The sequence below is a fragment of the Prunus mume genome, linkage group LG4 (assembly GCF_029339155.1).
Source record: "Prunus mume cultivar Tortuosa linkage group LG4, ASM2933915v1, whole genome shotgun sequence".
Lineage (NCBI taxonomy): Eukaryota > Viridiplantae > Streptophyta > Magnoliopsida > Rosales > Rosaceae > Prunus > Prunus mume.
Window position 1 is genome coordinate 23,270,642 of NC_142701.1, and position 26,336 is coordinate 23,296,977.

General features: G+C 36.6%; 7 protein-coding genes across 7 annotated transcripts; 5 read left to right on the forward strand and 2 right to left on the reverse strand.

The window, feature by feature from the left end:
* Positions 1-41: 41 nt before the first annotated feature.
* On the forward strand, positions 42-3,648 carry LOC103329183 (golgin family A protein (DUF1664)). Its single transcript, XM_008231612.2, has 11 exons — positions 42-197; positions 833-966; positions 1,388-1,469; positions 1,677-1,747; positions 1,870-1,971; positions 2,064-2,153; positions 2,500-2,574; positions 2,677-2,709; positions 2,810-2,890; positions 3,058-3,117; positions 3,205-3,648. Exons 1-11 carry the CDS (start codon positions 140-142, stop codon positions 3,385-3,387), a joined length of 969 nt encoding a protein of 322 aa, XP_008229834.2. The 5' UTR covers positions 42-139; the 3' UTR covers positions 3,388-3,648.
* A 479-nt stretch (positions 3,649-4,127) lies between these two features.
* LOC103329184 (eukaryotic translation initiation factor 1A) lies at positions 4,128-5,784 on the forward strand. Its single transcript, XM_008231613.3, has 2 exons — positions 4,128-4,287; positions 5,142-5,784. Exon 2 carries the CDS (start codon positions 5,159-5,161, stop codon positions 5,594-5,596), a length of 438 nt encoding a protein of 145 aa, XP_008229835.1. The 5' UTR covers positions 4,128-4,287; positions 5,142-5,158; the 3' UTR covers positions 5,597-5,784.
* Positions 5,785-6,030: 246 nt separating this feature from the next.
* IQD33 (IQ-domain 33) lies at positions 6,031-8,889 on the reverse strand. The gene is made up of 7 exons (XM_089050182.1): positions 8,666-8,889; positions 8,418-8,542; positions 7,965-8,315; positions 7,496-7,702; positions 7,021-7,134; positions 6,564-6,938; positions 6,031-6,369 (listed from the first exon to the last, which is right to left on the reverse strand). The coding sequence occupies exons 2-7, from the start codon at positions 8,487-8,489 to the stop codon at positions 6,274-6,276; spliced, it is 1,215 nt and encodes a 404-aa protein (XP_088906308.1). The 5' UTR covers positions 8,490-8,542; positions 8,666-8,889; the 3' UTR covers positions 6,031-6,273.
* Positions 8,890-9,886: 997 nt separating this feature from the next.
* TAFII59 (TATA BOX ASSOCIATED FACTOR II 59) lies at positions 9,887-15,267 on the forward strand. Its single transcript, XM_008231614.3, has 13 exons — positions 9,887-10,025; positions 10,133-10,325; positions 10,643-10,729; positions 10,817-10,918; positions 11,005-11,113; positions 11,511-11,614; positions 11,702-11,839; positions 11,933-12,028; positions 12,540-12,664; positions 13,071-13,203; positions 13,766-13,891; positions 13,971-14,079; positions 14,728-15,267. The coding sequence occupies exons 2-13, from the start codon at positions 10,200-10,202 to the stop codon at positions 15,102-15,104; spliced, it is 1,632 nt and encodes a 543-aa protein (XP_008229836.1). The 5' UTR covers positions 9,887-10,025; positions 10,133-10,199; the 3' UTR covers positions 15,105-15,267.
* On the reverse strand, positions 15,258-15,849 carry LOC148918221 (uncharacterized). Its single transcript, XM_089050324.1, has one exon. It carries the CDS (start codon positions 15,789-15,791, stop codon positions 15,369-15,371), a length of 423 nt encoding a protein of 140 aa, XP_088906450.1. The 5' UTR covers positions 15,792-15,849; the 3' UTR covers positions 15,258-15,368.
* Positions 15,850-17,937: 2,088 nt separating this feature from the next.
* LOC103329187 (glycine-rich protein-like) lies at positions 17,938-18,811 on the forward strand. Its single transcript, XM_008231616.3, has 2 exons — positions 17,938-18,110; positions 18,269-18,811. The coding sequence occupies exons 1-2, from the start codon at positions 18,032-18,034 to the stop codon at positions 18,493-18,495; spliced, it is 306 nt and encodes a 101-aa protein (XP_008229838.2). The 5' UTR covers positions 17,938-18,031; the 3' UTR covers positions 18,496-18,811.
* Positions 18,812-22,312: 3,501 nt separating this feature from the next.
* LOC148918222 (uncharacterized) lies at positions 22,313-23,319 on the forward strand. The gene is made up of 2 exons (XM_089050661.1): positions 22,313-22,472; positions 22,688-23,319. The coding sequence occupies exons 1-2, from the start codon at positions 22,370-22,372 to the stop codon at positions 23,026-23,028; spliced, it is 444 nt and encodes a 147-aa protein (XP_088906787.1). The 5' UTR covers positions 22,313-22,369; the 3' UTR covers positions 23,029-23,319.
* The last annotated feature ends 3,017 nt before the right edge of the window (positions 23,320-26,336 follow it).

Sequence of the window (26,336 nt, forward strand, 5' to 3'; positions counted from 1 at the left end):
TAACTGAGAAAAAACTTTTGGTGGAAATGTCGAGAAAACCCCCAAACTTCTATATATTTTCCTTGGTCGGTCAGTAAGTTTTAAGCTGTCGTTGAGTGAAAAATTGGATCTTTCTGGGGAAGAAGGGAGGCCAAGAAAAATGGCATTACAGGCTGCTGGGGTTTCAACCTCCAAGGTGCTCGTCCTCGTTGGAGCAGGTGAGGTTTCTAAAAACTTAATATATTTCTTGGTTCCTCTTTACCCTTTTGTTACCTCTTATCATCATCATCGTCATCTTTGCTCACTTTATTTTCCAGTGATTTAAATTCTTGAAAATTCTTGAAATTTCAATGAAAACAGCAACTGGGTTATCTTAGCATATGAACCTTATATTCTTACTTTGGGTTTTTGTAGCTGCCTAGGCGTGTTGCTTGTATAAATAGCAATTTAGTTTGTTAACTGAATGATAATTCAGAGCAGCTTGTCTATTGGCGGCTGGGGCTGTTGGACACAGATTTGGAGTTTAGCCATTTTTCTTATTCTTCTGGGGTTGTTAATTACTAAGTGGGTTCTTGTTCATTTCATAAGGAATGATCCTAGTGCTTCGAAAGTATAATTCCTGTTTTTTTTAATGAGAAATTTTAATAGGAAAGAAAGGAAAAATAGGTATATAATAAGAGTCAACAGCAAAGAAACAGAAAAAGCATTGAAGTACTTTTTGTCATTGGCATTGCAAAAGTACTGTATGGTACCATGGTTTATGAAACACAGTTTGTATCTAGTTCTTTGCTCCTTTCCATTTATCACTATTGTCCTCTAACTATCAATACTTTTGTTCCCTTTTGCAATTTAGGCTTGACCGGTTCTATCATTTTGAGGAGCGGGCGATTATCTGATCTTATTGCACAGCTTCATGAGTTGTTGAAGGGTGTAAACGAAGCTGAGATTTTGTCAGAGAAATATGATGGTGCACTTATCAGAGATCAGGTATTGCAACTTCTTGAATTCAATTAGGTCTTTAGACTTAAAAAGATTCAAAGTTTGCAAGAGATACTGTGTACTGATGTTTTGTCGTCATAAAAAATTGGCAAATGGTCAAAGTTTAATTTAGTTTCAGTTTGAAAAGTATTTATATTAATGTATGATGGCTCAATCAGTATTGGCATCTATTTGAAGCGAAAAAATTATTTTATAAAAAAGGAGAAGCTGCTTTTTGTTTATCTTTATTTTTGAGCTCTTTAGAGGGTGAAGGTGAAGTTGAAGGTGGAGGTCCTAGGTTAGGTTACGATACTGTTATAATTTTGTTTTTTTTTAACTGTTTACCCCATAACTGTAGTTATCTTATCCTCGTAGACACAATCTCTTTGCACAGTTTGTATACTTATATTATATGTGTCTTTACTTTCAGATTCAACAATTGGCTCGAGAAATCAGGGAGTTAACCTTATCTGGCCCTGTAACCATCTTCAAGGAGAACTCTGCCTCCAGTGGTATAAACATTTCTTCAGAGGCCTTAGTAATCAGTTTTGTGTGTTTTTTAAATTAGAGTTTGTATGAATTATTCAGAAACCACCAATTTATTTCCTTTGGGAATATGGTTAATATTTTTTCCACATCAGGAGTTAATTTCTATTATGTGCAAGATTTTGTTAAATCTTAATCATAGAGATAAGCTCACACATTTCATGTCAGCACAGGGAATTATGCTTCATATTTAGTTCCAGCTGCTGCACTTGGTGCAATGGGCTATTGTTACATGTGGTGGAAGGTAATTCTACCTATGACTGAACGCTGAAAATTTGCGGTCACACAAACACATTCTATTAAGTTCTGCACTTGTGAGGATTTGTATTATTGCTGATGTATGGGTATGTTTGTGATATTGTGCAGGGCTGGTCATTATCTGATGTAATGTATGTAACAAAGCACAATATGGCAAATGCTGTTGCAACTGTGTCCAAACAATTAGAGCATGTCCATGAAACATTGTCTGTAAGTCAGATTCGTTGCCCATTGTGTGGTCGTCTTTTCTAGATGATAGTCCTTAAAAGGGTATGCGGGACACTGCTGTCTCGTTTTTGCAGTCTACAAAAAGGCATCTGACAAAGAAGCTGGAAAACTTGGATTGGAAGATGGAGGAGCAGAAGGAAATAAGTGAGCTTATTGCAAATGATGTATGGTACAATGTATTTACATACTTTAACATAAATAAGCAGATGCTGTATACTCAAGATTAGGGGATCTTATTATTGAACTAGGATTGATGTGTTTTGCACTTCCAATTCCTCTTCCTTGGCTGAATCATAATCATTAGGGCAAATAGGAGATTCATTTACCTTCCATTCAGTGTCTCTTTTGTGGTACATCTTTACAAATAAAATTCCTCTCATAGCACCAGCATCATAGTGCCATTTGAACTTTGGGAAGCAATTAGTAATTCAGTGTAAGGAGATAATGCTGATGACATCCTAATAAGTACTATCTATGTTGATATTCATTTTCCATTTCATTTGCATACAGGTGAATGAGGTGAAATCAAACCTTTCTCAAATTGGGTTTGATGTTGAATTAATTCATCAAATGGTCGCTGGGTTGGTGAGTTGATAATTCTGTCTTTTATGCATATCTTTTATTTTAGTCTGGCATGCTATAAGCTTATCGGATTACTTATGTTGTATTTGTTGATTGCCTAAACAGGAAGGGAAGGTTGAGCTTATTGAGAGCAAACAGGTTATATTTTTGGTTATGCCATCACCTCAAAAACCTTGTGCATTATCTAATTTCTTTATGCTTCTGTAATGACTGATTTGCGCCCTTTTTCATAATACAGGATGCCACCAACTCAGGTCTATGGTATCTATGCCAAGTAGCAGAAGGCTTCAAAGATGGGTTGGATACTAAACCATTTCAGGTCAGATATTCTCTGTGTGTTCATTTGAAAACTGACTATTAAATGAGTTAGATGAGATTTCTATCTGGTTAGTCAATGAGATTAGCTTCCTTTGTGTCTACATTGTCATGGACTCATTGTCTTTCTCCTCATTCAGTTACTAAGTTATCTTAGTTGTGTATTGGCAGAATGTCTCTGCTAAGCTAGGAAAGCATTCAACAATGGCTTTTGAGGATAAATCACTCAAGGTATCTGCAGCCTCATTTTCTTCTGCTTTCTACATAATGCTGTTTTTATTTACTTGTGACATGTTCCAACTTCCAACAATACTTCAGGGCCTACAATTCCTTGCTGACACAAAAGAGCCAAGCGTGACTGAGAAATCAACGACAAGCGCGAAAAAGAATGATCCTGACAACTTACCTGGGGAAAAGGTTCCAAGAATGAAAACAAGAATACACAGGTCATATCCAGTTGGGATTTTTTTGACCCGGGACATAACGGGCTCAGATTTGTGATTTTTTTCTTCTTTATTTTTTGGGGTTTGTTTTTCTTCATATGTGATTTATTTTATGAAGGGCCCCCTTCATATTGATTCTTGCTGTAGTTTCTGGGACTCATTTGTATTTCATTTGTGAGCATGGGTGTGTAAGTTCTCTGCAGGGATTGCAATTTGTGGTTGCGATGACTTCATTGTCATACATGTGTAAAATAAAGTCAAATAATCTGTGTTTTGTGATGACGTTTGGAATATATGAAAACTCTGGTTTGCCAAGAAATTCCGCAGAAACAAAAAATTAAAAAGGGAAATCATAAAGTGATCAAAACCCATAAAGCTTGGATGGAAAACTTAGGCCAAGCAATATGAGATGGGGCCGATGTTTTTTTTTTCAGAATTTTTTTTTTTTCTAAACTACTTTACTGTATGGAGAAGGGGATGGAACTTGGTGTAATGGGCTGGCACGGCAGCAGCACGTATGTCTTGGCCAATTGGGCTAACCCGTATATGCAAAATATATAGGCTTAAATGTCAAAATAGTCCCTGTATTTTACTTCATCGGCCACTTTAGTTGTTATCAGTTTGGTCAATTTGATCCTTTGTTTTTGTATCCGTTAGCCAATGTGAAAATGTATATACATTTAAGCCAAATATATATATATATATATATTTTTGGTGAGAGATAAATAGAAAACTTAGGCCCATAAGTCCGTAGACTCCAATGATTGGACAATTTAAATCCAACCCAAATATGTCGTCGAAGTAAGTTTAGTTTGACCCGGCCTATCTTGAACCGACTTGACCTTTGAGGTACAAAACGAGCAACTTGCTAGGGCTTTTGATTCATTCCAAAGCTCTGATTTTTCAGGTTGTGCTCCTCCTTCGAACTTTGCAAGTTTCACCTTTCCTCTAAAGAGAGGTATTCTTCTACCTTCTTCTTTGTTCAAATTTTAAAGCAAATTTAACTTGATTGTTGATTCAATAATTGTTCTTCTGCGATTGTTATTGATTCTAGGGTTTGCTTCTGTCATAATTTCCCTGTAAATTGCTAGAGCTGTACGTTGAATCCTTTTGAGAATTTGATCTTATATATACTGGTGTTGAATTTCAGAAATTTGCTATTCCGAAAGTTTCCACATGTTTTATATTAGGGCTAAGTTTCCGGTGCAATTTTTTTCCTCTTTTCCCCCAAATTTTGATGGATTTTCTTCCTTGAAATTAAGTTTATATACGAATGATTAAATTTTGAACTTTTTTTAATTCCCCAAAATCGAAAGAACTGGTACTTCAAGTTGTTGAGACCTAGGATCTATTCTGTACTGGAATTTGATATTTATTCACTGTTATCTTAAGAAAATTAAAGTTTCTAAGCGATTCTATTAGGTGGGGATAACTTTTTATTCTTGTTTTTTAATTTTTCAGTGGTAACTGCAGCTTATTCAGTAGTTAGATTAGGGACACAATATTTAGAAATTTGCAAAATTTGATTTTTTTTTCATATCTCCTGAAAACTTATTGATGGAACTGAAAATTGTTTGAGTTGTTCCTTAATGGTGAAAAGGCGAATTTGTAGTTGTAGCCAACACAGAATCGGGCTTAGTTCTTTTGGGGATGGAGTTTATTTACTTTATTGTTTGTTTCTTCCCGTTCAAAATATGCTTTCATGAATTTTGAGTCTGCAGTAAATCGTGAAATTTTTGTGTTTAGTTAAGTAATTTATCAACTTATACAATTGGTTAATCTTCAAATTTGACTATCTGACTTTGGTTGCAGAAGCACAAAAAGTAATCATGCCGAAGAACAAGGGAAAGGGAGGAAAGAACAGGAAGAGAGGTAAGAATGAAGCCGATGATGAAAAGCGTGAACTTGTGTTTAAGGAAGATGGACAGGAGTATGCCCAAGTGCTTCGTATGCTGGGTAACGGTCGCTGTGAAGCCATGTGCATTGATGGGACGAAGCGACTTTGTCACATCCGTGGTAAGATGCACAAGAAGGTTTGGATTGCAGCCGGTGATATCATTCTTGTTGGTCTTCGTGACTATCAGGACGACAAAGCTGATGTGATCCTCAAGTACATGCCTGATGAGGCTAGGCTTCTGAAGGCATATGGAGAGCTTCCAGAGAACACACGTCTTAATGAGGGTATTGCCGGGGGTCTTGAAGACGAGGAAGAAGGTGGTGCTGATGACTATATTGAGTTTGAGGATGAAGATATTGATAAGATATAGAGGTTCCAGGATCAACTCTATTTGGAAGTTATATTTTACCTTTACCTGTTCGCGGTTAATTGGCACTAATATAAGTCAAACTTGGATTGGCAGTTGGCTCTTTATGTGGTTTTGTATTTCCAGATGGGGAATTGGTCATGTTCCATGTAACATCTGTTATTATTAATACATCTGTTATGTTTGTGTTTTTTTTTTTCCTTCATTTAATGACTGCTTCGATCATGGTGCTTCTTTCCATTCTCTTCCTATTTTGCCCCGTTTTACCTAATTCATCTGAGTATTGATGCTTTGGATTGCCTTATTTTGCTTCCTTTTACCTAATTCATTGGAGTATTTGTGCTTTGGATTCACTAGGACTTAGTTGGGCCCTTGGAGGTTGAGGTTCTTATAGTTGCCCTTGTTTTGAATCTGGGTCTCAGATAAGTTATTGCCCATGAGATACCAAGCATCAACTTATATATTCATAGATCAACTCCTTTACAAGCATGGATTTTTGGGAATTCTAGCTTAGGTTCCACTTCTAAACTAAATAAGATGGAGATTTGTTCGTAAACGTCTACATGGGAAATCAATGACACCATTTGAATCCTCATACAAGGTGCATGGTAAGCAGTAAGAAATAACCTTATTTACTTTAACAGGGGCAGATTAAGATTATAATCGGAAATTTATAATCCTTAAAATGAAGCATTTTTGTACTTGATTCTTCCTGTGTTCTTCGGGTTGTGCTCTTTATCTTTTTCAGCCTCCCTTGAACAATCCTTCTTGCTTACCTGTACCAATGTGGAAGCCACAATCATTGAGTGCTGGAACTTAGTAATTTTGTTCTTCTAGAAAAGACATTATGCAAGCAAATCCAGTAAGAAGGTAGAACACCAAAGGTTTGGTGTTTGCATTTTGCAACCATTGAGGTAATTTCTTGTCAGAAGCTCAGTTTAGATTATGCTCAACTGAGGCATACGCTTACCTTGGAATACTCTTTCCCACACTCATAGCTTGGCACAGATTTTCGCCTTGATACGCTTCTTGTAGCCTTAAACCTGTTTTGAGTTGGACCATAGCCATCTTTCTCTTCTGCTGTTGTTACTGGGAAGCTATCAAATAGGACATTCACTTCATTAGATCCGCAGCTCTCTTTTTCTTCACCTGCCCCATCGAACAATCTCTTTCCGAACACAAATCTTTGGTTGCTGTTAATTGGCTCAACATGATTGCTCATATGACTTTCGACTGAGGAGATTTCAGGAGGGCGGGTTGCCATCCACCGTTCCAGCCAGCTCCATCCCATGTTCTGTTCTGTGCCATCAGATGTGGTGTGTCTTTTCTTTGAACAGATCCTTAGCTACAAACAAATAGGAAAGTTAAATATTCGACAATCGTAACACGAGTCTAGGACCTCTTTCAGGAATGAATTTCATATGTACCTGTTGTGAAAAGGCATAAGCCAGTGCTCTCTCACGCCTGGTTGTTGCTTCCAGTCTGTTCTGAATCCTCATTTTTGATATGTTGCTACTCACCGTGCTATCATCCCATTCTTCCTGTAAATTTCAGCAAATCTTAAGGATTGTATGTGATTCGATATCGGTACGTATATAAATAACTTAGACGCTAGAATTCACTTTGTTGTGCGTTTTGTTTACATAACTGGTCCTTTGGATTACAAAACCTACCAACAACTAATCCCACCCTGCACATGAAATGTCCTATATTCCATGTGGAGTACAAATGCATGACCAACAAGGCTATGATGAAGCCGTTAATGCTAAATGTGCTTAATTAGTTTTCATGAGCAGAAACAATACATCCGGAAACTAAAGGTTTCAGCTGGTTCTCCTTCTACCACATTTGTTAACATTATGTAATTCTAACAACTAAAAGGTAGAGTTGTTTCTGATCTACCTTCAGCTTTAGTTCCTGAGTTCTAGCTTTCTGTTGCATCCGGTGGTGAGCAGCCACATTTTCTTCTTGAATTGAGTAAACATCCACAGAATTTCCCGTTTGAACTTCAACTGATGTGCCCAGAGACTCCGTACTTAGACTTTCTGGTCCTACAATAAGCTCCTGCTTACCATTCTTTGATTTAATTCCTTCATTTTGACACCTAGTCTGAAAGTCCAAGCAGTCTAATGATTATTAGCCACAATTTCCAGTGCAGTAAAGCAGATTTTTCACAAAGTTATCAATGAATACTGTATTTTAAAAACAATTTTGAGATGACTGAGTTTTCTGTCTAAGTTGAATTATAACATAAATCCTTGTGCATGAGCATGCTAATTATTTCTATCAAAGATCTTTAAATACTTTATCTTGAAATTTATGTGGACATTAAAAGTTAATTCTACAAGATGATAATTTTGAATGGAGTTACCAGAAAGCCTCTAAATGCTAACTGGATGATGGTTGCTGCTTGCTCTTCAGACATAGTTTTTGAGACCGAAAATTCCTTCTTTGCCATTTCGATATCTTCCTTAGTTACTTCTCTTTTGATGCCATCCTTGTCTGTTAAGTCTTCTGGCATCGGTTGTGTAACAGTAGCCTCAGAGCTCTTAACCGAAGAAGAATCGTCCTCTACAAGGACTGAATTGAGCTGTGTGGGAGTAACCACAGAGCTCTTAACTGAAGATGAATCATTTTCTGCAAGGACTGAATTATATTCATCCCCACATAAGTATGATCTAACAGAGCTCCATCTTCTCCTTTCTGTCATATTGCTCCTTACCTATGCCATAGAAGAAAAATAAACAAATGATATAATTTATATACAGCATAAGATACAGTAGGGGGTTGAATTATATGAATAAACATATATAATTGGACTTACATTGCTCTCATGAGTTCCCAAAGACCTATTCCTTGAAAAGACACTCCTGACCAAACCTCCATTGATACCCATCTCAACTGAGGAATCCCAAAGAAGAAGATGCTCAAAAGAGACTGTTGCCAATTCTGTTGGAAACCATCCAGAGGAGCTGAGGTTAACATATATGCTTCAGGAAAAAGTTGATAATTGTACTGACATTTTCACTCAATTATAGTAACCACACTAAGCTTCACAGGAGAAACTAGTACATTTTAATTAGAGGAAAAGCGCATGTTAGATAGAACTAAGTCAGAAGATCTGCAGAGTACTGAAGGCTTTAGAGCTGGATCTGGACTTTAATCACAAAAATAATAGAAGCCAGAAAAGTGAAGATTAGATAGAAAGAATTGACATGATGAGGGCATGGTGTTTTTTCTTTTGCATCTACTTTTTGCACATGGCTAGCAGCACATTGGCCTCATAAAGCTTTCTTGCTATTTGGGTTATGTCTTCCTTTCTGGTTACTTCTTCTGCCCTCTGCTGGCTCATTGTAAGATGCCAATGCTGTTTTTTTTTTTTCTGCATGAAAATCATGCCAATAACTTTAGACTGGTTTTTTTAATTTTCTTAATGCTTGAGATGCTCAGAAAGAGGTAAAATATTAATACACACCTAATCTGTTGGAATTTAGTTCCTTACTTGTTGTTCTGCTAAGTGGGGGAAAAAAAAAAGCATTAGCTTTTTCCTTTTTTCTTTTCTTTCTTTTGTGTGAGATAAAAGTTCGAAGTAACTTAGACAGATGTACTACTAGGAGGGGACAGATTCGTGTTACTTGCCAAGTTGGGTCAATTTATTTACACCGTCAAGTCTTTGCAACCTTGTATGCCAATTGGCCACCACAATGAGTCCGTTCCTCTTGCATTCAAGTTCGAATATCTCTTTTTTGGATTAAATTAATAATTTAAGGTCACCATAATCACTAGAATCCAACAAAACATAGATCCATGGCAGCCGTTGACTCTTTCAAGATATGAAATCCATTCTCATCAATTCAATCCGGTGATCCCGAGCAGCCAGTTTTTGGCATGGTTGATCTTGAATTCTTCTATCACTTTTTGATGCCATTAAGATTGTTTGATTATAAATAGAGATTGGCACATGCTCTACACTAGAGACCACCACTTCACTATGGGACTGACATGTTACTTTTCTAGCATAAAGTTTTAGCCTAGCAATAATAGTTCCATGGGACACAAAAACAAAATCATCCCAACTTTTCATCAACCTTTAATTATCAAATGATGTTGTATTTTAATTACTAAAAACAAATTTTCATTAAAAAAAATTATGAAAAACAAATAAAGTTTAGATTAGATTAGACCAATCATACAGACAAATAATAATAACACAACCACCTCAGTTGAAGGCATGAACTACAGTTTTAGACCCGACCCGACCCGACCCGAATATTTGACTTGTTAACCCAACCCGGATTTTTATCTGATGTTTTTTCTCTGTCTGAAATTCTCTTTTCTGAGTGAACGAACGAAGCGCGCAAGCACTGTGCTCACGCCGAGGTTTCACTTTTGTGTATTAGGGTTTTGCTTGTTTGCCCAGAAAGTTTGAGGGGTAAGAAATAATGTTCTGGATTATTTTTGCATATTGTTTTACATAGCAAGAGACATAAAGTTTGCATTTTGACTTAACAAGTTGAATCTTTTCTTTATTGGGTATAGCATACTTGTCTCTATTTGCCATTTCCAAGAGAAATTGTTGGGACGGAGGTCAGGAGGTGCTTCGAGAATGAGCATTGTGCCTAAAGAGAATGTTGAAGTAATTGCACAAAGCATTGGGATCAACAACTTGTCTCCAGATGTTGCTCTCGCTCTCGCTCCCGATGTCGAATATCGCCTGCGTGAGGTTATGCAGGTAATTCTTGACTTGTTTTGCCATATTTATGATATGGGTTTGTTTTGCCATTGTTGTTTTCAATCATTTGCGGTTGTACTAGTAAGTTGTAATTTGGGAATTTGGGTTGCTTGTTTATGTGGTAAGATTGAGAATGAATAATAGACTAGTAATTATGCTAGTGATGACATAGTCTAAATTAGGTTGCTTTTGTTTTGCTTAATAGGTCTGTGCTTCTAAGGAGCTTGTTTAAGTTAAAGGAGATAGTGCAGTTAGTTATTTTTGGTGAATTGAGACATTGGAAGATCCAGTATAATTTGGTTGTAATGAAAGTGCAGGAGGCTATTAAATGCATGCGTCACTCGAGGAGAACTAGATTGACAGCTGATGATGTTGATGGCGCACTCAACTTAAGAAACGTTGAGGTGAGTGAGTGTTGCAGATAATTAAATTAACATGGTTGTTTTGTTTATTCTTTTGAATCTCATTTTGCTTATTCTACTACTCACCAGCCAATATATGGTTATGTTTCTGGGGGTCCTTTGCGGTTCAAAAGAGCTATTGGACATAGGGACTTGTTTTACATCGACGACAAGGATGTTGAATTTAAAGATGTAAGAATTACTGAGTAATCTGATTACACTTTCTACTTGATTTTGTATGTTGCCTTTTAATGTCCCATATTTCTGTTTGACTATAGGTGATTGAAGCTCCTTTACCAAAAGCGCCACTTGATACTGGAATTGTTTGTCACTGGCTAGCTATAGAAGGTGTACAACCTGCAATTCCAGAAAATGCTCCTGTAGAAGGTTTGTCTCTAATATATAGATTGTACAAATAATTGTTGCTCGCAAATCAAACTTCCAATTTAGGAGTTGTAGTTGTTCCAGAGTATGAAAAGGTTGAACCTCTGTCATTCTGGGAATTAGCTTTGGTAAAACAAAGCATTCTATGGGGTATATGGCACTATCTAAGGTTTGACGTTGTATGTAGCATGAAACGTGGTCTGCAGCGTATGCCACATTCTTTGTTTTGTCTGCTGGAATTTAATTTATGTAAAATGTATGGTGAAATGAATCTGTTATTCAGTGATAATTCTTTTTGAATATATTATGGGGAACTGGAATAAACTTAATTTTCAACTTTTCTGCTTTTGTTAGCCCAGGTTTGTAATCTAACTTGTGTTCTTTTGTTCTTTGTCTGTAGTACTTGCAGCTCCTCCTGATAGTAAAAAGTATGAACAGAAGGATGATGGAGTTCCCGTTGACATTAAATTACCAGTTAAGCACATATTGTCTAGGGAACTTCAGGTAATATTTCACTGTCTGCTCTTATATTTTGGTATTTCTTCATTTTGCATCTTGTTTACATGTTCTTTCTTTTTGTTGCCTTTGCAGCTATATTTTGATAAAATCACTGAGCTTGTTGTGAGTAGGTCCGATTTGGTTATTTTTAAAGAAGCATTAGTGAGTTTGGCCACTGATTCGGGACTTCATCCATTAGTTCCTTATTTCACATGCTTTATAGCTGATGAGGTGAGAAATCTTGAAATTATTGCCGATAGCTACTACAAGAGTGTGATATATAGCCATTTGTTACTTATACCAACTGTTCTTAATTAATATCAGGTTTCTCGTGGTTTGAATGATTATCCACTTCTATTTGCTTTAATGCGAGTTGTTCGGAGTCTTCTCCAGAATCCTCACATGCACATAGAACCTTATGTAAGTGTTTCTTTCTTCTTTGTTTCCTTCATTTCCTTGGAGAGCCTCTTGTAAGTTAATGTCTATTCATGTATTTTATATGGTTACGTGAACATCTATACAATCATGTCTAAGTTGAATTCGGTCTTTTCCTGGATTGACACTTGGGGAGGCTGATGGTAGTATCTCTAAACATATGTTATGGTGGATGCAACCCTGTTAACTTGTTGGACTGACCTTCAAAAGATATCACCTATACTTTTTCCTTACCTTCTTCTTGTCTTTTTTCAGTTCCTTTCTAGTTAATGAACAAAATTTGCACATTCATATTTCTGTATGCATGGATTGGTAATCATTGTTTATCTTCTTCAAACTCATCCTATTTATATTGAGTGGTTCCCTTATCTGGACTCCCTTTTTTTATCATGGGGCTAAAGCATGTAAGATGGTAGTTAAGATCAAATGTGTTATTTATATGGCAGTTGTACTCTGACACCTCTCTTTTTTCCTTTCCTTTTGTTTTTTGGGTCAGCTACACCAATTGATGCCATCTGTGGTCACTTGCCTTGTTGCGAAAAGGTTAGGCAATAGGTTTGCTGACAACCATTGGGAACTTAGGGACTTCACTGCGAACCTGGTTGCTTCAATCTGCAAAAGGTTAGGCTTGTTATTTTGCTTGTATTTAAATTTCTGTTTACCTGCATGCATGCTTATCTTTCAGTTGGCATCTCCTAGTCTTCTCTTGTGACTTGAACTTGGTCAGACCCAGTTCCACTCTTTCGTGATTTTGGTTTGTTAGGCAGCCTTCTGTATATGAAGTGCACATTCTGTTAAGATTCTAGTTAATCTTTGGTTTTTTTTTTCTCTACGTTATATTGTTAGAATAGAACACTTGTTTCTGTTAACACTGTAACACGGTCGATGCTATCAAACTACCAAGTAAAATTGTTGTTTTGAAAATATTGCTCCAGATACGATGGAGGTGGATCTCTGTTTTCCATTCAGATTTTGGGTGTGAATTTGACATCTTACCTATGGAATTGAAGTTTCTGAACTGTTGCAGGTTTGGGCATGTCTATAACACTCTCCAGTCCCGTCTTACAAAAACTTTGGTCAATGCATTTTTGGACCCAAAGCGGACATTGACTCAACACTATGGTGCAATTCAAGGTTTAGCTGCTTTAGGCCCCAGTGTGGTAATACCTCATGCACCTTGCAACTAAGAAATTAATTTACAATTATCCAGGGCATGTTTTGGACTATGAGTTCAACTTGTAGTAATATCCTCTTGGTTCTTCCCATAAGGTTCTTCTTTCCCCGTTCTATCATTTATTTCCATTCATGAGAAAAGATAATTAATGTTAAATGAAGCTAGCTGGCTCCCTGGTTATCTTTTTTAGTCATCATTCTGATTCCTAGAAGGTGAATAACGATGGAATGGAAGATATTTGCAATATTTTTTCTCTTTTGCTAATGACTACCTTTAGATAAGTAAAGATATTATATTAAAACACATCTAGAAAACTAGAGATAAATTCCTCAATACATCTGAACTTTTATTCTGCTAGAGTCCATTTAACACCCCTCCCCCCCTTTCCTCTCTCTCCTCTCTCTTCTAGGCTATGGTGATTTCTGAATCTTTGTTTCACTAGAAACCTACATCTTTCTTGAGGGATATGTGTTTTGTGGGAAATATGCATCCTTTATTTTTACTTACTGTAAGGATTTTTAGCCGTTTGTGATTTTTTTCCAATGCAGGTTCGCCTTCTTGTGCTGCCAAATCTGGAGTCATATCTGCGACTTCTTGAACCAGAGCTGCTTCTTGACAAGCAAAAGAATGAGATGAAGAGGCATGAAGCTTGGCGTGTTTATGGAGCCCTGTTGGTGAGTCTCTTTTCATACCTTTATATATCGTTGGAAAAATCTTAAGAAAGGCTTGCTAATGAGAGTATGCTTATTCCAGAATGCAGCAGGTCAATGCATATATGATAGGCTCAAGATGTTCCCACTTTTGCCATCTCCAGCACCCAAATCTTTCTGGAGGACCAGTCAAAGAGTCATTACTATGCCAAGTAAGACTTTCGATGAGTGCTAATGTATGCTTGGTTTATAATAAATCTCATTTCCTAATGATGTAGATTGGTTGAATGATTTGTTAACTGCTTTCCAGTAGAATAGACTATACTGCTTAATTTGATTAAACAAACATAGAACTATAGCATGTATGTGGGTTTTGGCTCCTCTTTCACTGCATGCCTATTGCATGCGGCACATCAAAATCAAGCGAGCTGCAAAACTCTGAATTGCATTTGCTAATCAACTAAATTACTGGAATAATTTGTAAATGTCTGGCAATAGAATTTAGATTATACTACTCGAGTGGGTATACAAGAAGCACTAGTACTATCATATATATGGGTTGGGCACCTTTACGTTGCATGTTGTATGTGTTACAAACATGCGTTCCAATTGTAACACGCCAGAACCATGGGTGCAAGAAAGAGTTTTTGTTTTCCCTTCCCACCTGCAATCCTTTTTTGTGTGAGATTCTGCTCTTATATGTACTAGACTTTTGGCATAATGAAGGAAACAAACACCCCTTTGATGTATTTGAAAAGCTGATAAATGAGGTTGATTGTCCAATAGGGTGAAGAATCCTTAGTTTTCAAGGTTATTATTTAGATAAAATCTTAACTCTGATTCTCCTATGCATCATCAAGATAAACGCAAGGGAAGTGTGGAGCACATGGAAGAGCAACCACCCCTGAAGAAAATTGCAACTGACGGGCCTACGGGTATAGCGCCAACTAATTCTTCACCGTCTCACATGGAAGTAGAAACAGCAACTCCAGCCCCTTCAGGGGATACTGATGCAGGCCCCCCATCATCTACTGGGCAGATGCCTAATGAGGGCGTTTCAAACAGCAGAAGTAGAAGGGACAGGGCTGCTGGTCGGTCTCTAAAGAAATCAGCTCTGCTCACTCAGGTTTGGAAGGATGACTTAAATTCTGGGCATCTCCTGGTATCGTTGTTTGAGTTGTTCGGTGAAGACATTCTCTCCTTCGTTCCAGCTCCCGAGATGTGTTTGTTTTTGTAACTGTTGGTAGAAATCTTGAAACTTATGATTAGATGTACATAGTAAAAGATAGAATGAAAGATTTCAGGGAGAAATTTTTGTAAAAATGAGTAGAAAATTGTCTCATGGTATGAAACTTTTACACTCAGAATTCATGTCATAAAATCCAAAGAATTACAGTGAATTTTACTTTTCATTAGCAAAAAGGAAATCAAACATAAAAATGAACAATACACATAAGGCTCTTAAAAGTATCAAGTAGACAAGTACAATCTAGTAATGAGCTTAATTAAGCAGCTGCTTAATTTTGGTGGACTCTCTTTCCACAGCTTTCTTCAGGAATCCATCTTCTTCCAAAACCATTTGAACTGGCAAGAACCCCATCCCATTGGCCATAGCAAGCATCATACGCTTGGTTTCAGCCTTGAACTCTTCCAAATCAACGGCCCCATTTGAGTCATGATCAAACTGCACGAACAGAGAGTCATAGACATGAGCAATCTCTTCTGGGTCTGGCTTCACATCAATGCCATAGTGTGTCTCGAAGACCCTCAGAGACTGAAGCTCCTTCAGCATCTCTGCATAAGAAAGTATACCATCATGGTTAGTGTCAAGATTACCAAAACGATGATGTACCGCAAGGTTGAAAGCCTCTTCATCCTCCACAAAGTTGACAATTGTGGCACCATCCAATACCTCTACGCTCATTTTCTCTTAAGCTAGCTTGAGTTTTGATCACAAGAAAGTTAAGCTTTTGATTAAGATGGGGAACAAATTGGTATTGAGGGTATTTATAGACGCATGCATGGGGGACAAATATTGCTCTTTTGGCCCATCGTTTCTCCAATCCACGGGTTTTATGTTAGTTAATACCCAAACCGACTTTACATGCTGAAAAGAAAAGAAAGGCCAACAGTGATTGTTCCAAAATGTTTAGTAGTTCACATGAGAAGTCATATATAGCATCCTCACTATAGAATTTGGGAGTCGTTCTATGACCCAAAAAAGAAAAGAAAAAAAATCCTAGGTGTTGTGGCCACTAGAAAATGCTATTGTTAATTTTATTTTTCTAACAAAAAATTACAAGATCCTCTGAGAATTTCTAACGGTCTAATATCGGGCATCAATTTAGCCAGAACACTGAAAGTAAAATTAGAGAACCAAGTACAAATATTATTTTATGTTGCCATGTTGCCATATAAAAGCTAATTCATCACCTTATATGTCAAATTTGCTTCATCATACATGTGCCTCAATTGTCCAGTTAGAAACTGTTGTGGTCAATCCAGTGGGTGGAAGAAATGGTGCGTACCCACACATTTCAAATCCAATTGGCCTACCCAGTTCAGCGTGGAAAGAAAGTCAGAACTCAGAATACATTGACTATTGACTGCACAAAGTCTGCAGGTCGGACGCATTGGGCAAAGGTAAACTTTCGGTGCGAAACACACAGATTTTGCATTTACTGTGTGTTATTCTTATGGGACAATAAAAAAATGGAAACAAAGCTGAGAGAGAGAGAGAGAGAGAGAGAGAGATGTAGCAAATTATAGCTATATTTGCAACTTCAATTATATGAGGCCAACAAGAACGAGAGTTCTAGAAAAAGCTCGAAGAAGTAGAATATTTTGAAAAGGATATTTTCTAAAAGACGATGATAATTAATATTGTATCGTTGAAATAATATGAGGAATAAATTCTTGATGTAATAATCACATCGACATATGCTAAGAGATTATGAACATAAAAAAGTTCCACATTAGAAACTTAAACTTATAAACTTGGGCTTGAAATGAAATCTACTTTCTATATATTTTAAAGCGTGAATTAACAACACTGCGTATCTATTTGACTAGGACACTGTAGAGCAATTAATGCAAGCTGCCTATACATAACTGGCCTGTATGGGTGAAAATGAGCCCCATGCTTCCATGATCTTCTTTCTGACTCACTGCAAAACTCCATGCGTATAATTTTGCATGGAGACCTGAGCCCTCACAAGAGTAAATGACATTTGATAGGAATCCGATTCAATTTACGTCACTCATGACGCTCCCAAGAAAAATTTGGTTCATCAATGTAATGCAATTAGATATATCTGTTGATGTGTAACCCTTCAGCTGAAATCCTTGGAGCTAAAAATCAAAGTTTTGAATTTTATTTCATATGTTCTATTTTATGGTTATAATGTGAGCCGTTGGATCATAGTTCAGGTGGCCTAGGATATAATTTTCAGATTAAGACATATGTAATCATCTCATAGGGTGATAGAATCAAAGGCTATGATTTAATTTCTGTGTAAATCAGTTAGAGAAGTAGCTCACTTCTCTCTCATATACGAATACATATGAACAGTAAGATGATATGAATAGATATTCAGCTTTCTTACAAAGCAACGTTCTCTTATTCATTTTGATTTCTGTGCTTTCTTCCTTCCTCCCAAACATCCAAAACATTGAAACCTATGAATTCTAACCTATGAATCATGGGAATTTGTTATACCAATTCTGCAATAAACCCGTCTGGTCATATTTGTTTCTGTATATCTTGATTTATAGTAATTGGCTTTGATATTAATTTGCCGCCACATTTGGTTTATAGAGTTAATCCAAGTGGTGAGAGATGATCGAGTAAGACAATGAGTTAGAATTAGACTAGGTTAAAACTTGGATTTCTTTTTTCATTGTAAGTATAATATTATGAAAATGGATACAGAAGCAATGACAACTAAGTAATGATATATATGCTTTTAAATTTAATCCATTGGAAGGCAATTCTTCAACCCCCAACTAGACTCTGCTGGTGTGGCCCTGTCGGGCGTGAGGTTATCTTATAGACATATAGATACATGCACTTCCCTTTATCTCTCTCTCAATCTCTCCCTATAAATAGAGGCATGGTCCTCCTTTCCAAAGCACTCTAGTCTCTCTTTGAATAATTGAAGTAAAATGGGTTCCAAGGCTTTCATTTACTGTGGTCTTTTACTTGCCATTGTCCTTCTCATCTCCTCCGAAGTGGCCGCAAATGGTGAGCTTAATTTGCTTCACTTTTCCTTAACAATAATGCTAGAGTCACCAAAATTTATTTGTTCAAATAAAGCGAAGTACTTACTTATTACAAATATTTGAGGCATTTAATCTCCATGATCTTTTTGTTAAATGCACGTTTTACTACATGACCTGCAGCTGCGGAGGAAGCTACAAATCCCAATGTAGGTGATGCTAAATATGGTGGAGGGTACCAGGGAGATCCCGGTCGTGGGGGATACGGTGGCAACCCGGGACGCGGTGGATATGGAGGAGGAGGAGGGCGTTGCTACTATGGTTGCTGCAGGCGCAGTTACAATGGAAGAGAGTGCGTAAGGTGCTGCAACCATGCTAATGAGGCTGTTGATGCACAACCTCAAAACTAATTAACTAACTGATTAAGGCCACAAGTCTGCATATGTGCATGCAGTGTGTGTTTAATTAGTTGGACAATTATGTATTAGTAGATCTGGAGATGCATGCGCTCAATGCTTGAAGTAGTTGATTCCTCGCAGTATTTGTATGAATAAAACTTCAGAAGCGAGGCATGCAAAAAATTAAATTAAACTAATTATCATGAGTGCTTAGCTGATGATATATGCTCTTTTATTTTGGTGGTCATATTCACGTACTTGTGTAATGCATGTCATCGATCCATGATTTAAGAAATCAATGACATATATACAATAACGTTTATAATTATATGCAATTTGTTCACCTTTTTTTTTTTCCTTCCAAATTTTGCTCTTACGTATGGGATGTCAAATATCTCTTAACTCACACATGGCAATCAAATTCACTGACAAAATGTAAAAAAATATATATATATATATACATAGAGCCCACTCCGTATTGTATTTTACTAATTGTCTATTTTGTAATATTTATTCAAATATCATATCTACAAAAAATCAAATTCGATATCATATGACCACTCGAACAAGAAACCTTTAATTTACAAGTCAATACTCTTTTTCACTCTGCTAAATCCTGTTAGCAAATGATTTTTGAAAAAGTAGAAATTTTATTAAAACGGACAATGTTAAATCAAAATCTAACAGACGCACAAGTTGACAACCGACAGAAGAAGAGTGTTTTGGGCATATTCAACTCTGGGGTTGAGATATATTCGGCAATTTTGTTCTTGCTTTGGTCATTCAAAGCAAAGAAGCACAACTTGTTCTCCCGTGGCCCTCAATCTCTGACGTATATGAATCTCAATCTCATCATCTATCTATATCTGAACAGAAAGAAAAACAGAAATTGGATTGGATTTTATTTTATTTTGACCAAGTAGAGACTATTAATCATGTAGATAAAAATGAATAAATTGATGGTCAACCTGATGCCCAACAACCAGCTACACTGCACCCATCTGGCTACACAGTCTTAATGGCATATGTGATTTATACAAATTTATAAATAAACTCAATAGACATGTATTTATAAAAAAACTCAAGCATTATTTAAACATGAAATCAACCCCAAAGTCAACCAATAGTGCTTGGGTAAGAAAAATTTATTAGTGGGAAAAAAAAACTTGTGTACATATGCCAATTAAGGACTCAAAATAAAAATAATCAGTCGAAGAAAACAATAGGGCTCGTTTCATGTGTTACGTGTGTATGCAAGTGTCCAAACTCACATGCATGCTGAGCTGAACCGAGACACGTGTCTTTGCTTGAATTAAAAGTGTTCTGAGACTGGAAGATATTGCACAATATTATATCAATATATCTTAGTTAAGTCAAACGTACGGTACTCTCCAACATTGCCTGGTGTCGTAAACAATGTGGTATAAAACAGTGGTGATCGGCAAAGCCTAACATTCATTCCCATCTTCGACAAGTCATGGCTTTCAAAGCTTTCATTTTGCTGGGCCTTCTGTTTGGCTCTGTTGTTCTCATCTCTTCCACTGTCGCAGATGAGACATCCAAAGATGAGAAGAAAGGTTAATTAATTTATTCATTATTCTAGCGACTCCATGTGAGCGCGGCGTGCGCGCACATATATATATATATATATGGGATAATGCTAGATTTATTATATTTTTATACAACATTGTGTACTACCTTTTCAATGTGGTATAAAATACGATAAAGTCTAGTATTTATATATATATATATAATTTCAACTTTATGTAGCATTGATTTTATGATCCAATATCACACATCATCGACCAACCAAAAAAAGAAGTAAAAAGATGGATGTACAAGAATTTGATTTGATTTTCTCTAGCTCACAATAATATAGCTAGGTTTGTATTCGTATTGTTCGAATATTAATAGTATATATGTACTTACTAAGGTCACATGCATATATGTTGGTGGTGCAGTGGATGAGGCGCAGGAAGCGAACCCTGTAGAGGACGCAAGACAATATTGCGGGTGTTGCATTCGTTTTGGCATATATAGATGCGGCATATGATGTTGTCAGCGACCTGAACCTGAGGATCAGCCTCAAGAAGTAGGCGACAGCCTTGAAACGAACCAGCCTGACGGATATGGATATGGAGGGGGTGGCTACAAAGGAGGCCGTGGTGGGGGCTATGGAGGAGGAGGCCGTGGAAGCGGCGGCTATGGAGGAGGAGGCCATGGAGGCGGGGGCCAGGAGCGGCGGCGCGGTGGATATGGTGGTGGTGGAGGTGGCGGAGGAAACTGACAGGCCCGGAGCTAAACCCACTATATGAGAGAACTATGTACATATAGAAATCGTTCGTTCTTAAAGTATGGTAGAGAAGAATGGATGAATAAGCTCTCCATGTATGCATGGGATCATGTACGTATATGTAATATGTTTTTCCATGCACGAGAATGAGTGCACGGTAAAAGGGTCAAATATCACCTGAATATTTTGACCCCAGCTAGCTAGCTCCAAGGACTGACCATAAGTCATTGTAGCTGTTTTATGTGTTATCTTCACTAATACTTTGACCCCAGAAACACCTTTAAATCCAACAACACTTGCCTGATCCAAGCTATATCAACTGAAGTATGAGCTAATGCTCGATACTCAGCTTCTGTTGAACTTCGAGAAACATAGTTCTGCTTCTTGCATTGCCATGAAACTGGAGTAGGACCTACGAAAACAACAAAATCTATACTAGATCTTCTTGTATTACCATCTCCAGCTCACATTGAAGATACATGTGTGAGTGTGTGTGTGTAGGTGTCCAAATTCACATGCATGCTGAGCCCCCCGATCTCATATATATATATATATATAAAGGAATTCCTTAAATAATTTTATTTGAGATACGTAATTTATGATACCTTACAAATTGTTTTTCAACGATCCAAATCATCTATTTTTTAGGTCTTCATTCATAGATTATCCGTGCAAAAAATTAGACAAATCGGAAACCGTTTAGACATCTAATTGTGTTCTACGAAATCTATGAACACGGTTCATCAAAAAAGTACTAAATTTCAATAATTTAATTGAGTGATCAAATGATATCAGATTCAAGTATTTTTTGTAGAAATGATCTTTGAATGAATATTTACAAAAATTTATTTGAGGAATCCATCATATATATATATATATATATATATATATAGAGAGAGAGAGAGAGAGAGAGAGAATGAATGAGTCTCAATCTCATCATCTATCAATCTCCCACAAACAAAGTACACTGTCTAAACTCAAAGGACAAAATAGGAAAAGAAGAAATTAGATTGGATTTTGACCAAGTACTATTTTAACAATTTAGATAAGACTGAATAAATTGATGATAGTCAACTTGATGCCCAACAACCAGCTACATGGGCCCTAACTGGATACAGTCTTAATGGCATGGCTGCCCAAATTGCTAGCAGGTACTCTGAGGCTTCCCGATCTTGAGTATCATCTGTACATGCGTGTCTATCTGTCTGAGTATCCGTGTGAGTGTGTGTTATGGTGTGTATGTAAGTGTCCAAATTCACATGCATGCTGAGCTGAGCTCAACCTAGACACGTGTCTTTGCTTGAATAACAAGAGTGCTTCGATATATCAAGTCTAGGGGAAGTCATGATAAGAATTGGAAGATATTGCATAATATTATTTATATATCAAGGGGAAGTCAAACTTTGCTGACTAAAATCTGTGTCTTTACTCGTAAACGATGCATGCCACCGTAATTGCTGGTGTCGTCTAGTGGGATCTCCCAGCACTATAAACAGTGGTGATCGGCAAAGCCTAACATTCACTCGCATCTTCTGCCTTAAATTAGCAATCTTTCTTGTGAGATTTTTGAGTAGCATAAGATTTCGAGAAGTCATGACTTTCAAAGCTTTCATTTTGCTGGGCCTTCTTGTGCTTGGCTCTGTTGTTCTCATCTCTTCCACTGTTGCAGCTGAGACATCCAAAGATGAGAAGAAAGGTATACCAAATATATATATATATATATATATGTATGTGTGCATGCATGTGACAGTTAATCTTAGAATTCATGATCCTTTTATCACACAATGGACCAACCCAGTAAAGAAGTCAAAAGATGTACAAGAATTTGATTTGATTTGGTTTTGTACTAATATTGTTCGAATATATATATTCTCACTAACGTCACATATATATGGCTGGTGGCTGGTGCAGTGGATGAGGCACAGGAAACGAACCCTGTAGATGACGCAAAACCATATTGCGGGTGTTGCACTCGTTATGGCTACTATAGATGCGGCCCACAGTGTTGTCGGCAACCTGAAGCTGATGATCAGCCTCAAGAAGTAGGCGACAGCCTTCAGACGAAGCAGCCTGACGGATATGGATATGGCGGCGGCGGCTACGGAGGAGGCCGTGGTGGCGGCTACGGAGGAGGAGGTGGCCATGGAGGAGGGGGCCGTGGTGGCGGCTATGGAGGAGGTGGCCGTGGAAGAGGTGGTGGAGGCGGCGGCTATGGCCGAGGCGGTGGCGGTGGTGGTGGCGGAGGAAACTGAAAGGCCCCGAGCTAAACCCACTATATGAGAGAACTATGTACATAGAAATCGTTCGTTCTCAAAGTATGGTAGAGAAGAGTAGATGAATAAGCTCTCCATGTATGCATGGGATCATGCACGTATATGTAATATGTTTTTCCCATGCACGAGCATGAGTGCATGATAAAAGGGTCAAATATCACCTGACTTGACCCCAGCAAGCTAGCTCCAAGGACTGACCATAAGTCATCGCAGCTAGTTTATGTATATATATATATATATATATGAGTAGTATCTTCACTGCTTTGTACTCGTTTTTAATGTTGCCTTTTAGAACCATGCGCACTCTTCTCCAACGTTTTATCAAAAGTAAAACACCGAAAGAAAAAAATAATGTCTCATGTATATCCACTACCCCCAGGCCTTAATCCGAATCTCATGCTTGGTTTCTTCGAACATGACCGTGATGCGATGGTAGAGTATGATCTACATTGGGATGATGCCATGTGTCACAAGATTAATTTTGTTTAAGGTTATGTAAGAGAGCAAGATACTATAATTGCTATCCTAATCATTTTACTGAGATCAGTACTTGAGCCTATTATAATCGTCTCTATTCTTTCATTTCTTTCTTCTTCTCCTTCTTCTTCACTCTGAATAAAGTTTGGTTAAAACACTGGCCATTTATCCCAAAATTACTTAAATTGTTATATGTTATGTCTAAAATCAACCTATATTAATATATTAAATTCAACAAATTTATCTTGCAAGCGCACAGGATTAATGTTTAGTATAGATATAGATATGCAAGTACAAGTTTGTTCCACAAAGATTGGATTAAATTCCAATTAATTAACCACGCACAAGCTTGTCTGTCAAGGAACGAAACAATAAAAGAAATAAAAATAAAATAACAAACAAGCAACTAAAAACGACAAAAGAAAGAAGAATAAAGAAAGAATATGAAAAGAAACGAATTAGGATTCCACTCAAGTTTGATTTTGGTTTTGAAAACAATTAAAACATGTAAAGTGTTGTTTGAAAAGTGAAGCATTTATCAAGAACACTTCAACTTAACATGTAATTCTCTATGATAAATAATGTGTTTAGTAGCAGAATTTAATGACAATCGAGAGAACGAGTTAGATTACAGGCAAACATTCCCACAAGAAAAGAAGATGACAAAAATTGAACTCTCAAATTGATTTACTATGAAATTTCTCTCTCTTCAATATATGCTTGCTTTCGATATGTTAAAACTAGCAAATTAATCTATATATATATATATATATAAAGCAAAAGGTAGAGAATGATGAAACATTCAAAATATCAACAAAAAAACCTTTGGTTAATTCAAACATTAAGAATTGAAAATATTAATTAAATAAGGATAATATGGTAAATTCACATTTTTTATATTAAAAAAATTAAAATTAAAAACAAAATCATATAACAGGTCCTACTTTTATGGAATATAACTACCCATGTTATTCTTTCTTAATTCTAAAAATAAAATAAAAATAAAAAATAAAACCAATTGGCATAGTATCTATAAAGTATAAACTAATGTAACTAGGAGGATACTTTTTTTTAATAAAAGGTATAGTTGTGTGGCCATACTACGGTCTTTTTTATATTATAAAAATAGTATAGCCGTGCGGCTATACTTTTTTTGACATGTAGGCATCTAATCGCATGAGTAAGTCTACATGGCATCATATGTGCACCACATGACATCATATGAGTGAGTCTACATGGCAACTGAGAGGGGGGATAACTGGCCACATTAGCTTTTAACAAAGGTCTTGACGAATTGACTAATGAATGTATAAAATTGATACGGAATAAAACGTTATGGATGCGACTAAGACAGGAAAAAAAAATTATATGTCAAACTCTAAAATATGGACAACTTTGTAGTAGTGAACTAATTACCCAAAATAGTATAGCCGTGCTTCTATACTATGGTCTTTTTTTGACACGTGGGCTCCTAATCGCTAGGCGGGTCTTTTTTTTTCTTTTTATTATTTTTTATTTTTTATAAATAATATAGTTGCACGGGTATACTCGAGTAATTTTATTAAAAAAAAATAGTATAGCAGCGCAGCTTTATTGCAATATTTTTTAATTTTTTTATAAAAAAAAGTAGTATAGCCGACCGGCTATACTTTTTATACCTGGATATGTGAGTGTGTAGGTGTCCAAAGTCACATGCATGCTGAGCTCAACCTGGACACGGGTCTTTGCTTGAGCTAGTACGTTTTCATGCATAAAGGAAAGTCATGAAAAGTCAAACGTAGTATTCAATACAGCTAACTAAAATTTGCGTCCTCACTCGTAAACTACCCACTACTACCTTAATGGCTAATGTCGTACCCTTATTTTGTCGTTTAGAAATACCTCCCACCATGAACACTGTTTCATCAACAAAGCTTATAGCATTCCCACCTTCAAGTCTTTCTTCTGAGATTTTTTAGCATTAATTGCAGTAAACCATGATGAATTTCACGGCTTTCATTTTGCAGTGATGATGTGGTTGACCACCCCTTGACGTCAAAAACGAATTCGACAGTGCCTAGAAAGACAACACACACATATATATGGCGTCATCAACTTTCATTTAAATAAGGATAAGTTCAATTTTCTAAATAACGATGGAATACCCTGGAAGATTCATGCCGACTCCTTTGGTGATATTTCAAAAATTACCATTTATCCATAGACACGCATTTTGAAGCTAACTTAAAACCAGTAATTACCGTATATATTTACTAATCATCTTGCTCACTGTCTCTTTACAACAAATAGTATAATTTCATATTTTACTTGTATTTGGGCATGCATGCATGCAGCAGTCAGAAAATTAACTTTTAACATCGAGGGCTTGTTGGGTAAGGATGAGTAGACTAGATTAGAAAAATATCTACTTTGAATGTATAATATGAATATATTGCCTAACTTAGAGGAAGAATGGAGACTATCTATAAAAAGTTGATGATTAAAACTTATTCACCCTAATTCCCTTGAAATAAATAAACTTGTGTTTTAATGGATCCAATGCTAATGCTAAGATCAAATCCTCTTGATGAGATTGATCCCCAAATAAAAAAAAACCTGGTCCCAAAAAGAAGCTTTTCAAAGAACGGAGTTGGGTAACATATATTAACAAGTGTCGGTCCATTAAAAATTGGTGGGATTATGAGGGATAAGTTTTAGTCATAAACCTCTTATGAATAGTCCTCTAAATTAGACAATAATCCATATTATACCTTGATTACACATAAAATATAGGCATTTTGCTAATTTAGTCTAATTCAGTCTAGTCATCC